The sequence below is a fragment of the Arvicola amphibius genome, chromosome 3 (assembly GCF_903992535.2).
Source record: "Arvicola amphibius chromosome 3, mArvAmp1.2, whole genome shotgun sequence".
NCBI classification, from domain to species: Eukaryota; Metazoa; Chordata; class Mammalia; order Rodentia; family Cricetidae; genus Arvicola; species Arvicola amphibius.
In genome coordinates, this window is record NC_052049.1 from 176,004,152 (window position 1) to 176,018,136 (window position 13,985).

At 47.4% G+C, this 13,985-nt stretch overlaps 1 protein-coding gene across 1 annotated transcript; it reads left to right on the forward strand.

Annotated features, from left to right (window-relative positions):
• Positions 1–1,588: 1,588 nt before the first annotated feature.
• Positions 1,589–13,598, forward strand: Elp6 (elongator acetyltransferase complex subunit 6). Its single transcript, XM_038322974.1, has 7 exons — positions 1,589–2,023; positions 4,181–4,259; positions 7,236–7,306; positions 8,622–8,740; positions 10,450–10,651; positions 12,608–12,754; positions 13,082–13,598. Exons 1-7 carry the CDS (start codon positions 1,970–1,972, stop codon positions 13,208–13,210), a joined length of 801 nt encoding a protein of 266 aa, XP_038178902.1. The 5' UTR covers positions 1,589–1,969; the 3' UTR covers positions 13,211–13,598.
• Positions 13,599–13,985: the final 387 nt, after the last annotated feature.

Here is a 13,985-nt window from a genome sequence, read left to right on the forward strand (position 1 = left end):
GCTAGGAGAGGACATCGAATCACCTGGAACTGGAATTACACAGTTGTGAGCTGCTATGTGGGTGGTGGGAATTGAACCTGGGTCCTTTGGAAGAGTAGCCAGTGCTCTTAACTGCTGAGGCATCTCTCCAGCCCCAACTACAATTTCTTAGTGAGGCCAACTCTGACAACTACTTTAAAACCCTGTACCCATCTTTTGGTTTCCTCTATAGTACCTATAGAGAATGGGCATTTTGCTTTTCTTCTTTTTTTGTTTTGTTTGTTTTTGTTTCTTGTTTTCCAAGATAGGGTGTCTGTAATGGATTAAGTAAAATGCTGTGGATCCTCGAGTGGCTGCAGGTCTCCAAGTGGCGGCAGTGGGCAGTGGGTCCCGAAAGCAGCTAATCCCAGGCAGAAACAGTGCAGTTCCCAAGTGCCTGCAGTGGGCCATGAGGGGCAGCAAGTCCCATGAGGAGAGACAGACAGATGCAGACCATTACAGTGTCTCTGTGTAACATCTCTGGCTGTCCTGGTACCTGATTTGTAGACCAGGCTAGTCTCAAACTCAGAGATCTGCCTGCTTCTGCCTCTCGATTGCTGGGATCAAAGGTGTGCACCACCATCACCTAGTGAGAAAGGATGTTTTTATATTTTTTTTATTCCTAATTATTTCTTTTGAGATTGTAATATAATTACATCATTTTCCCTTTCCTCTCTCCAAACCTTCCATATATCTCCCCCTTGCTCTTTCACATTGACAACCTCTTTTCTCAGTGTTCTTACATGCATATATGTTTATGTATATATTCCATTATTTTTATTCTTTTTGGTTGGTTGGGTTTTGGGTTTTCTTGAGACAGCATTTCACTGTGTAGCCCTGGCTGTCCTTGAACTTCCTTTGTAGACCAGGCTGGAACCCAGAGATCCACCAGCCTCTGCCTCAAGAGTGCTGGTCACAGGTGTCAGCAAGTTTTTAATGTTGTTTTTGCTGTGATGGGGCTGAAACGCAGGGTTTCCCACATGTTAGGCAAGTACTTGTCCTCTCTGACCTGTATCTCTCATTCCCTGGCCTTTTTTTTTTTTTTTTTTTTTGAAAGAGAGGGCCTCACATTAAAAAAAAAAAAAACAAAAAACAAAATCAGAAACAAAACTATGCATATGAATGTTTTGACTGCATGCACCATTTTTATGTCTGATGCCCTTGGAGGCCAGAAGTGGTATCCGATTCCCTGGGACTGGAGTTACAGAAGTTATGAGTTACCACGTGGACAATGGGAATCAAATCAGGGTTCTCTGAAATCTGTAGAGCCCTCTTAAAATTTTTGTATGCTTTGTGTGGGGGTGTGGCGGGAGGTGGGGTGCGGAGGTAGTGCGTGTGTGCTGCAGAGGCCAGAAAATGGCATCGGATCCCCTGGAGTGGGAGTTAAAGGCTAAGTAATCCAATATGGGTGCTGGGAACCAAAACCTGGCCCTCCGGAAGAGCAACAAGGGCTTTTAATACCTGAGCCATCTCTTTAACCCCTCGTCTTTTGCTTTTATACAGAGAACTTTCAGGATATAATTTTGTGCTAGTAAGTTTTGATTTCCCGCTGAGAAGATCCTGCCAGCATCTTCCCTATATGGATCTAGCCCAAGCTTGTGTGCAACACACGAGGAAACCACGTGGTGAGACCGAGATCCGGAGCTGCAGGGGAGCCAGCCCAATGAAAGGAGGAAGCTCGCCCTCTTCCGCTAAGCCGTGAGGGAGAAGGCCACTACCGAAACCACAGCACAGCCCACTGCTAGACTTGGGATTGCTCTACGGCTCGGCAGCACCGGGACACGTGATCACGCGCTTGCGCAGCAGCATCGCAAGCCCAAGCCTGATTGGCTGACGCAGAATCACGCGTGCGCAATTTCTCACGCGCGAGCAAGGCCTCGGCGGGTGTTGTTCTTCGGTCTTCATGCTCTCTCTCTCTCTGTAGAGCCTTAATTCCTCACCCCAGTTCACAATGTTCCCGGAACTCAATAACCTTCTCAGCACCACCCCAGACAAGACGGAACAGGTAAGATGTCCGGCGGCCCGGAAGGGGGCGTGTCCCGGGAGCGTGCGGGAAGATTGCATCCGGAAAGCCGCGCCGTGGGGCTGGCGCGGCTGCCGTAAACCCAGGGCATCTGGGAGTTGTAGTCTGGAGAGGGCTGGAGCCGAGGTTGACTGCTTGGGCCTCCGTAAGATTGGCTACTGAGTCATATTGCGTGTTCTTAGCGTCCTCTACGCCGTTCCCAGGCCCTGGGACCGTGTCCTCCGTGCCACCTGTCGCCCAGAGGTGGTTGCAGAGCAGGTTCGAGAGGAGCCTCTTACCTGCCCTGAGTCTCCCTCCACCCTGGAACATTCAAGTTGCATGGAACATTGCTTCCACTCTTCCCGGCTCTGATGGTGTCCTTTTTTTTCTTTTTTCTTTTTAAAGATTTATTATGTATACAATATTCTACATGTATGCTTGAAGGCCAGAAGAAGGCACCAGATCTCATTTTGGAATGGTTGTGAGCCACCATGTGGTTGCTGGGAATTGAACTCAGGACCTCTGGAAGAGCAGTCTGTGCTCTTAACTGCTGAGCCATCTCTCCAGCCCCCCTGATGGTTTCTAAGAACTGTCAACAACAGTTCAACATCTGGTTGCACAAAGCATTTAGCAAAGTCCTTCCACTCTATTTTCCTCAGGCTGCTCACTCTCCACGGAACCTCGGTATCTTTCACATTTTCACTAGAGATTATATGTGTCTTATTCTATAATTGGCAGTGAACATACCATGTGTGGAAAGCCCTTAAAAGATCCTTGTCGACTATATTTGCCCAACAGTTCTTGTCTGTCCAAGCCTGCAGTTAGCTCTGGCTACATTGTGAATGGCTAGGGCATTTCCCAGGTTCACAGTGACAACAGGAAACGGGTGGGTCAGGTACTTAAGGCCCGGAAGTATGATTTGGCATTTTATATGTGTGTTTGGGGGGGCAACTGAAACCCAGAGACATTAGACACATTTGCCTAAAGTTGGCACAGCATTGAGGTGATGTGTGACAGACACCCTTTGATCCTGCTGTTGCTACTCACAGAAGTAGAAAATGCTCCAGCGGGTAGCTACACACTGCTGGGAATTTTTTTTTTTGCTTTTTTTTTTTTTTAAATTTATTTATCATGCATACAATATTCTGTGTGTATGTCTGCAGGCCAGAAGAGGGCAGCAGACCTCATTTACAGATGGTTGTGAGCCACCATGTGGTTGCCGGGAATTGAACTCAGGACCTTTGGAAGAGCAGGCAATGCTCTTAACCACTGAGCCATGTCTCCAGCTCCCTTTTGCTTGTTTTTGTTTTGTTTTTTTGAGACTGGGTTTCTCTGTGTAGCCTTGAATGTCCTGGAACTTACGCTGTAAACCAGGCTAGCCTTGAACTCAGATCCACCAGCCTCTGCTTTCTGAGTACTGGGATTAAAGGTATGCACCACCACCGCCTAGCTAATAATTAATTTTTTAACATCTTATGTTTATTATTTTTAACTATGTATACTCGCACATATCTGTCGATGAGTGCGGTCTGTAGAAACTAGAAGATTGTTAGGCCCTCTTGGAGCTGGAGTTACAGGCAGTTGTGAGTTGCCTGGTGCTGGCACGAGGAACCAAACCTGGTCCCTGCAGGGCAGTGTATTCCCTTGACTAAGTCATCTCTCCAGCCCTGATTTTTTTTTTTCAGTTTTTGATCTTTGTGTGCATATGTGTTCCCACTTTTGTGTATGTGAATAAGGTTGTGCACATGCCCTGGTGTGGGCGTGGTGGTCAGTCCTCTTACTTTGTTTTGAGATGGTTGTTCACTGCATACATTAGCTGGACCAAGAGCTTCTAGAGGTTTTCCGTTTTTGCCTTCTGTCTCTCTGTAGAAGCACTGAGCTTACAGATGCTCACTCCTGGTTGTGACTTTTACTCGAGTTCTGAGGATTTGAACTGAGGTCCTCATTATTGCACAGTGAGTGATTTACCCACTGAGCCATCTTCTCAACTCTGACGTTTATTTATTTTTGGGTTAATTTAGTATATATATATATATATATATATATATACACATATGTATATATAATTAACAAGTAGGAATGTACATGATTGGCTTGATTTTCTGCAGGGACGTACCTCTTCATAGTGGGTCTGACTTACTGTATGTTCTTAACTTCCAGGGGAAACTGACTCTGCTTTGTGATGCCAGGACCGATGGCAGCTTCCTTGTGCATCATTTCCTTTCCTTCTACCTCAAAGGTATGCAACTCCCTGATGCTATAGAAAAGGAAACTCGGGTCTGGAGAGATAGCTTGGAGGTTAAGATCACTGGCTACTCTCTCAGAGGACCCAGGTTCAATTCCTAGCACCCAATAATGGCTCATAACCATCTGTGACTTCAAATTAAAACAAAAATTAGTAATTGTTCAGCTGGACATGGCGGCACATGCTTTTAGAACTAGTTCTTGGAAGGCAGGACAGCCAGGGCCGTATAGAGAAATTTGTCCCCAACAAGCAAACAAACACAAGAAAAGGAAACTCAGGGGCTGGAGAGATGGCTTAGAGGTTACGAGCACTGGCTGCTCTTCCAGAGAGGTCCTGAGTTCAATTCCCAGCAACCACATGGTAACTCATAACTATAGTGAGATCTGGTGCCCTCTTCTGTTATGGAGCCTGTCCTGGAACTCACTCTTGTAGACCAGGCTGGCCTTGAACTCACAGAGATCTGCCTGCTTCTGCCTCCCAAGTGCTGGGATTAAAGGCGTGCATCACCACCGCCCAGCCTTGTTGAGGTATTGTGAATCTTAGTCTCCTGTAGCCCAGGCTAGGCTTTGACTTGCTATATAGCAGAGGATGACCCAGAATTTCAGGTCCTCCTTTCTCCACCTTGAAAGTCCTAGAATTACAGATGTGTCCCCCATGCCTGATTTTATTCAGTGCTGCACGTTACCAGCTTAGCTACGTCCCCAACACAACACCCGTTCCCTGTTGGCTGCTCCCGGAGGATGCACTTGCCGGACGTGATATGGGGTAGACCTGTGGTATGCCTTGCTGTACTCAGTTACAGCTTTGAAGTAATTTTGTTTTTTTCATATGATGTCATTTTTCTATTCTATATCGTAGAAAAGAAAAATAGTTTATGGATAAATTATTAGAATGAATACGGCTCAGTTAAGTAGCTGGAGTTTCTTAGAGTTTAATTCCTGGTCATATGACACTGTTTATTCATTGTATTCCTCTATACACAACAAAATTGGAGAAGAGACACAGTTTACAACAGAATAAGGTTAAGTACCTAGGCGCTCTGGAAATAGTACATTTGGTAAAATGCCTGCCACCCAAGCATGAGGACCTGAGTTCCATTCTCCAGAATGTCCATCAAGCTGCATGAGGTACAGATCTATAACCATAGCACTGGGGGTGGAGGGGCAGGGGAAGAGTGGGGCAGATCCTGGAAGCTCAGCAACCATCCAACCTAGCCAAGTCAGTGAGCTCCAGATCCAGTGAGAGACCCTGTCTCCAAAAATGAGATGGGAACAGCTGAGCAGGCCACCTGATGCTGATCTTTGGCCTCCACACATGCACACACACACACACAGTGGTTAGCAGCCAGGGCGATAACTCAGTTGGTAAAAAGCCTGGCCTGATGACCTCCTGAGCTCAGTCCCTAGGGCCCACGTGGTGGGAGGGAAGAATAATTCCCACACGCTATCCTCTGTCTTCTGTATTTACCCTGGTACAGGTATACAGCCCACAGATAGATAAATAAATAATAATCAAGCAAAGTATAGAGATATAATTTAGTGGTAGTACTGGGCTTAATCCCCAGTACTAGAAAACAAAAGGAATAAAGTACATTTTGGCTTGGTAAAATGGTTCCGCAGGTAAAAGTACTTGTTACACAAGTTTGCACCCTGGCTTCAATGTTTGGACCCTGTGTGAAGGTTTGGAAGGAGAGAACTAACTCCACAAAGCTGTTCTCTGACTTCTATACATATATATACATCATGCATACACACAACAGTAATTTTTTATGCATCTTAGGGACTTGGGGTTGTAGCTCAGTTTTTAGATAGTTTAATATATGTGAAGCCTGGGATTGAATTCCCAGCACCATATAAACCAAGTGTGGTAGCTCAAGCTACTAATCCAAGCATTCAGGAGTTAGAGGCCAGAGAATTAAAAGTTCAAGGTTGGCCTGGGGAAGTGGCTTAGTAGTTAAAAGTACTGGCTGGTTTTCCAGAGGATCCAGGTTTTACTCCCAGTGCCCACATAATGACTCACAAGTGTGTAACTTCAGTTCCAGGACATCCGATGCCCTCTTCTAATCAATAAGGACAGCAGACATACTTAGTGCATACAAACATGCATTCAGGTCAAACATCATATACATATTAAAAAATAAATAGAACTGGGTAGTAATGGTGCATGCCTTTCCCAGTGCTTGGGGAGGCAGAGGCCTGTGAATCTCTGTGAGTTTGGGGCCAGCCTGATCTACGTAGATAGTTCCAGGACAACTGGAGCTACATAGTGAGACCCTGTCTTTAAATACTAAGAGAAAGCAAAAATAGAGTTCAAGGTCATCCTGGGTTATATAGAGAGTTGAAGACCAGCATTTGTTACATAAGACTCTATCTCAAAATAAAGAGGAGGAGTGTAGTGGTTTGAATAGGTGTGACCCTATTTGAAAACTTGATCTGTAGGGAGTGGCGCCATTAGGAGGTGTGGCCTTGTTGAAGGGAGTGTGTCACTTCCTGAGGGGGCAGGCTTTGAGGTCTCATATATGCCCAAGCCACACCCAGTGTGGAACACAGTTTACTTTTGGTTGCTTGTGAATCAAGAGTCACAAGAATTCTCAGCATCATGTCTGCTTACATGCTGCCTTGCTTCCCGCCACAATAGTGAGCTAAACTTCTGAAACTGCTAGCCAGTCGCAATGAAAGAGTTTCCTTTATAAGAGTGCCGTGGTGAGTTCGAGGCCAGCTTGGTCTACAGAGCTAGTTCCGGGACAGGCTCTAAAGCTACAGAGAAACCCTGTCTTGGGGAGGAGGTGCCATGGTCATGGTGTCTCTTCACATCAGGAAACCCTAACTGAGACAAGTGGGGAGATCTGAAATCAAGCACCATCATATTGGGGTACAAGGTCTCTGGGTGTTGTCTCCAGAAGAATGAATTCTTCCTGTCTGGTCATAAGCAGAGGACTTGTTTAAGAAGTCACTGTATTTTGTTTTCTAGCCAACTGTAAAGTGTGCTTTGTGGCGCTCGTCCAGTCCTTCAGCCACTATAACATTGTGGGGCAGAAGCTGGTGAGTACTGCAGCCTTCTCTCTGACATCCCTGTGTAAGACGTGCTACACACAGGCTAAGGCTGGGCTTTTCACTTTCGCTAGTGACTAAGGAAATCTTGGGACCCTGAACCCCTTTTCTAAAGGATTAAAGCAAAATCTGGGCAAGTTTTTGTAGGAAACATATAGAATCAGACCTAGTGTTTGTAGATGATAGTTAATCAAATCCTTCATTGGTTGTAGCCAGTTAAGTTTTTCTTGCCTTAGAGAGTCAGAGGCAGAAGGAGCTCTGAAAATTCAAGCCCAGTCTAGTCTACATAGTGAGTTCCATTCCAGTCAGGACTGCATTGTAAGACCCTGTCTCAAAAAAAAAAAAAAAAGCCGGGCAGTGGTAGCACGCGCCCTTAATCCCTGCTCCTGGGAAATAGAGGCAGGTGAATCTCTGTGAGTTTAAGGCCAGCCTGACCTACAGAGTGATTTCCAGGACTGTCCCACAGAGAAACCCTGTCTCGAAAACCAAGGTTGTTTTGCTAGCATGCACCAAGCCTGAATTTCAGTTCTCAGCACCTTGTAAACTGGTAGCGTATACCTGTTATCCCTGAACTCAGAAAGTAGAGGCAGAGGGATCGAAAGTTCAGAGCACTTTGTGCTGTTTCAGAGGACCTGAGTTTGGCTCCCAGCACCCCTGTCAGGCAGCTCATAACCTCTGAGGCCCTGCACTTGCATGCCAGTCACATACACATGGTTAAAATGTGAAAATAAACCTGAAAGGAAAGAGAGAAAGAAAGCCAGATTTGGTGGTGCACGTCTTTAATCCCAGCACTCGGGAGGCAGAGGCAGGTGAATCCCTGTGAGTTTGAGGCCATTTAGGTCTACAGAGCATGTTCCAGGACAGCTAGGGTTACACAGAGAAACCCTGTCTCAGAAAAAAACAAAATAAATTTTAAAAAAATTCAAGGTTATCCTGTATACAGTATTGTAAGTCAGGGTCTGCGTGGGATATACGAATCCTTGTTGTGCGCATCTGAGAGCAGACAGGGACGGCGGGAGCACTTCAGCGGGTTTGGGGTGTCTCGTACCCTCTTATTAGCTGGTGTGTAGTTTCTCTCTCTTTTTTTTTTTTTAATATTTATTTATTCTATATACAATATTCTGTGTTCATGTATACCTGCAGGCCAGAAGAGGGCACCAGACCTCATTACAGATGGCTGTGAGCCACCATGTGGTTGCTGGGAATTGAACTCAGGACCTCTGGAAGGACAGGCAATGCTTTTAACCTCTGAGCCATCTCTCCAGCCCCCGTGTAGTTTCTCTTGAAGGTTTCCCGCAGGGCTTAGGGTGTCAACCTGACAGCAGCACGGGAAAGCGGGCAGCTTGTGTTCCTGGAGGGCCTTAGGTCCACAGTGGACATCTTCTTCCACACTCCGGAGGAGCCTCAACCCCTGCAGTTTCTCAGGTCAGACCGCACAGCTGGTCGGTGGGATCAGACGGGGCAGCTGCGTGTGGGAAGGCAGAAGTGGCTTCAAGGATCAGCCCCTTCCCAGGGGTCCCCAGAGCTATAGCAAGCGTCATTCGCAGTGAGTGTGGCACAGTGAAAGGCTTTGCTGTTTTTCTGGTGGTGACTCAGGCCCCTAGTGCGACTCGTTTGCTTTTTCGTGCCTTTATGTAGAAACTAAGGGTTATGAGCTAGTGACCTGTATTGATAAATACAATTTTATTGGAACATAGCCATATTTGTTTATTAGCTTATTGTCCCTGGCTGTTTGGGTTTATAGCAACAGAGTGGGTAGCTGAGGCAGAAGGAGTGACCTGCAAGTCTAAATATCTCTGATGTGACTCTAACAACCGAAAACTGTTCCCTGCTCATTTGGTTTTCGCCATCGCAGGTCCAACTGGCTGTGCCGCGCTTTTCAACATCAGCCTTGATTCGGCTGCTGTTCTTTCTCCTTCACAAAGGAGTCCGTGAAGGATCTCTCCCCACTGCCCTGCTCTTTCAGATAGACCCTTACGCAGTGGCTAGAATGCTTCTGTGTATGCATGTGTGCACATGCATGAGCACACATGCACACACGCATGTGTGACATCTTCCCTTGCACCCTGACCTTGGATTTATCCTCCGGCTGCAGGGGCTTGTTATACCTGATCCCAGTGTGTAGGGAGCTGTTCTCCTTAGGGGTGAGGCTACCCAGTGCCAAGGGAAAGGGTGATCACCCTGGGCACTATGCTCCATTCCTCCTCCCACTGCCGGGAAGTGACTGTTTGCAACATCCCTGGGGAAGGTGGAGGTGGGTTGGTCTCTATGTGTCAGAGACACGTATTCCAGCAGCCCATAGACTGCCACCCCTCCCCAAGACACCTGAAGTGCTGTGTCACTTCCTACAGCACCTCGGGGTCTCCTGGGATGCCTCTCTCTCTGGCTTGCCCCATCTGACTTTCTCTTCTAGGTGCCGTAGCTCTCGGGGGGAGAGGCTGTATGTATGGTTCTCTTTTACTTTACGTCCCTCTTGTGAGACAGTCTCACGGTCTTCCCCAGACTGGCCTCCAGCTTGCTGTTGTCCTGCTTCTATAGTAGTTGGGATAGGCATGGATCACGATGCCAGGTTTCTGTGATATCTCTTCAGGGCCCCAAGGTTTGCTCATTTTTTTGTAGCTCCTAAATTTTACCTTTGTACCCTGTAGGCCTCAGAAAATACTTGAACTGGAGTAAAGTAAAACTTACTCGTGTGTGTGTGTGTGTGTGTGTGTGTGTGTGTGTTCTTTTCCAGTCCCTTGCCTCCTCCAACCTTCCTTGGTGCCACTTTGTCCCAGATAAACATCTGTAGAGCCGGGCATGGTGGCACATGCCCATAATCCTAGCACTTGGGAGGTAAACAATCGGATAGTGAACTCCAGGTCAGTTCTGCAGTGACACTCTATGAGAGGAAGAGAAGAACTGGGGCTGTAGTTAGGTTGACAGTGTTCCCTTAGTATGTGTGTGACCTAGCTCTGTATAAAGCCAGGGGACCTGTATGTGAGGAAGCTCTCAGGAGTGGAAAGAGGAGGATGAGAAAATCAAGGTCACTACATAGTGAGCTCAAGGCCAGCCTGGGGTTCATGAGACAGCCTCAAAATAAAATAAAGCATCTGTAGAGTGAGCTCTGGTGACTTTTTTCCCTGTGTCTCTAGGGAGGCCAGCGCAGGGAACCTCCAGACACTGTATGAGTTTGTACAGGACACCCTGAAGCCCGTGGACAGTGGGGAGACTCCGTGGAAGTACCCAGTGCTGTTGGTGGACAATCTCAGTGTGCTGCTGAGCCTGGGCCTGGGGGCAGTTGCTGTGCTGGACTTCATGCAGTACTGCAGAGCCACGGTTTGCTGCAAATGGAAGGTATCGAGGGGCTGCCGTTGCTATTCTGCTTGGTCTCTGAGAACCCAGACTTGTGTGCTGTGCTTTCTCTGTCTGTTTGCTTCGAGATTAGCTTTCCTCTGGCAGACCCAGAAATTCTTTGTTCCACTTATCCTGCATTGCTAAATAATAAACCCCGCAAAGTTAAAGGTTGACCCAGCACCGTAGGGCAGTGCTTAGTCCTTGCCTGTGTGTCCTGTGGGTCCTTTCTTAGTAGAGAGTTTTGAAGATCAGTTAAAGTAACCACTACAGACTCCATTATGTTTCCTTTTCTCATGGGTTCTGGAGATCTAGATCCTTTCACTGACTCACTTTAACGTGGTGAATTTGAGCCCCAGAACCCACATAAAGGTGGAAGGAGAGAGCACACTTCACAAAACTGTCCTCTGACCCCCATACGTGCACAGTGTATGTGCCGTACCCTCTCACACAACCCCCACAGGCTAATAAAAAAAAAAACTGTAAGAAGAAGACAAGGCAGTTGAGTGAGAGGTTGAACATAGTGTATATCTATAATCCTCAGTCTTGAAGCTCCAGGCCAGCCAGGACTGTGTAGCAAGACCATGTCTCAGGAGCAAAAGAAAACCAGACGTTCAATGGAGTGAGGCTTGGTGTCTAGTGTGGTTCTGGGCCCACAACGGCCACTGTTCAGTGAGCGGTGACTGGGCCTATAGGAACATTGTGTGGAAAGGCCAGACTCAGAGTGGAGAACAGTGACAGAGGGAAGTTAGTGAACTAGCAGGGGTGTGGCCAGTCATGTGACTGCATGCACAGTCCTGCCTGGAAGCTGTGTTCTAGGAACTTCTGAGACTATCTTGGCTACAGTCACAGGGCCAGGATCCAGGTTAATGCAGAGACAGAAGTGGGGGTGAGGTTGAGATTGATCATAGAAGGAAGAAAGGGCAAGGGACTTGTAGATCATCTATTTGGCCAGACGGGGATTCCCATTTCCACATTCCCTATACTCTGTAGAGCCATGGATACATGTGTGCTGCCATGCCTGGCTTTTTTTGAGGCAGGATCTCATATAGTCCAGGCAGGCTGACTGAACTTGCTATGTAGCCAAGGGTAACCTTGGACTTCTCATATTCTTCCTGCCACCTCTCAAGTCCTGGAAACACATGTGTACATCACACTGGCCTCACACCTGCATTTTTAAAAGGTTCTTTGATTTTTTATTTGTGTGTGTGCATATGTGAGTCTAGATGACCTCAAAGTCCAGAGGAGGGCACTGGATCCCCGGGAGCTGGAGTTACATGCAGTTGTGAGCTGCCTGATGTGGGTGCTGAGAACTGAACTGGGGTCTTCTGCAAAAGTAGTTACACACTTTTTGTTCTTGTTGCTTGTTTGTTTCTTTATGTAGCATTGGTTGTCCTGGAACTAGCTCTGTAGACCAGGCTGTTCTTGAATTCGCAAAGATCCCTCTCCCTCTGCCTTTGCCTCCAGAGTGCTGGGATTAAAACCACACGCCGCCACCACCTGGCAAGTTATATACTCTTAACTGCTGAGCTATCCCGTGCCCTCACACCTTAACTTTCTAAAATTCTTCTTGTATACGAATAGCCTGGTGTCCATGGAGGCTGGATGTAGGGGTCTGGGATTGAACTCAGATCATCAGGATTAATGGTCAACCATTTTACTAGTCCCCGGTGGCATGATACTCGGGAAGAGACTGAGCTCCTAGGATGAGCTTGCTTTCAGATGAATTGAGTTGGAAGTGTAGGTTGGCCTTGCTGGTGAAGTGTGCAGTAGATGATTGGAACTAGGGTCCTGGAGCCATTCAGGGGTCTTTCTTACGAAGAAGCTGTTATAGTGGGGGAAGGGGAGAGGGCTCAGGGCTGTGTGTGTGATCTGAGAGGATATGCAGAGACAGGGGTAAAGACACCGAACGCCTGGTACCCTGATAAGAAACAGATTTCCATCTTGTGTCCGATGCAGGGGAATGTGGTCGCCCTTGTGCATGACAACATAGATGCTGAGGATGAGGAGAACGACATTCTGCTGAATGGTCTTAGTCATCAAAGCCACCTGGTCCTGCGGGCTGAGGGCCTGGCCACTGGGTTCTGCAAGGATGTGCATGGACAGGTACACAGGCTGAGCTGTGGGCCGCCGTGGGTAGCAGGGAAACCTTGGGAGTCCCAAGCTTCGTGAATGCCAGTCAGTGCCCTGCACCGGGTGATATAGAGACTCCTGGAGCAAGAAACACTTTTTCATCCTTTACTTCTCTGTGAGAAGCAAACACATCTGCTGTAATGGAGAGGCAGACCTTAATTTTTCTGTTGGCTGGTAGTGTTTATTGTAAACATTGGTCCTATTACCATATGACATATTTGCCTGAGCTATCATAACAACCTCAATGGGAGGTCAGGGTCCTTGGCGGCTGCCCATCTTTCTTCATTCTTCTCTCCGCAGCTGAGGATCTTCTGGAGGAGGCCATCGCAGCCCACAACCCAGCGGGATCGAAGCCTCACTTACCAATACAAGATACAGGATAAAAATGTGTCCTTTTTTGCCAAGGGAATGTCTCCTGCTATTCTGTGACCTGGTTGGGGGACAGCTAAGTGACTTTGGATGGTTTTGATGTGGAAGATAAAGCAGCTGGGCAGGAATGGGCATTCGGACCTTTGACACGCTCTTCAGGCTGGCCCGCAGCTCCACTGTGGCCGGAGGATAGAATGGTGCTGGGAGGGAGTGGGTGCCTTTGTTCCCCAGGACTCTGCTCAGTGAACACAGCGAGGAATCGGCTGAGAGAGGCTTCAGGGGGAACCAGCAGAATGGTCCTTGGAGCATCCCATGGAACTTCAGCCTCACCTGCCCATTTTTGGTGGCTGTGCCTTTAAGAGCCACTGCAGGTGGAGTGAAGCTGGGAAGCTGTCCTGACGGAGACTAAGATAAAGCCGGCTAGAATAAAGATGGTTCCCACACCAGGCTTCCTGGGGTCGTCTCTTTTATGTTTCATTTCCATTTTGCAAAGGGACTTTTCCTTGAAGTCCAGTGAGAAAATGGGCTCAGAGAGGAGATAAGGACATTTGAGGCCTAGAGCAGGCTGTGGATAATTGAGCCAGACTCCAAGGCCATACTTTCTGACTTGTGTTCCTGGAGACCAGGGGCAGGTGTAGCCACCCACCAGACAGTTCTTGGAACCAGTGGTTTTGTGTGTGTGTGTGTGTGTTGGGGGACAGTTTGAGACAAGGTCTCTCTGTGTAGCTCTGGATGTCCTGGAACTCTCTGGCTGGTCTTGAACACAGGACTGGGAAACCTTTTCTCGGAAAAAAAAAAAAAAAAAACCTTAAAAAATAAATAAATAAAAATATTT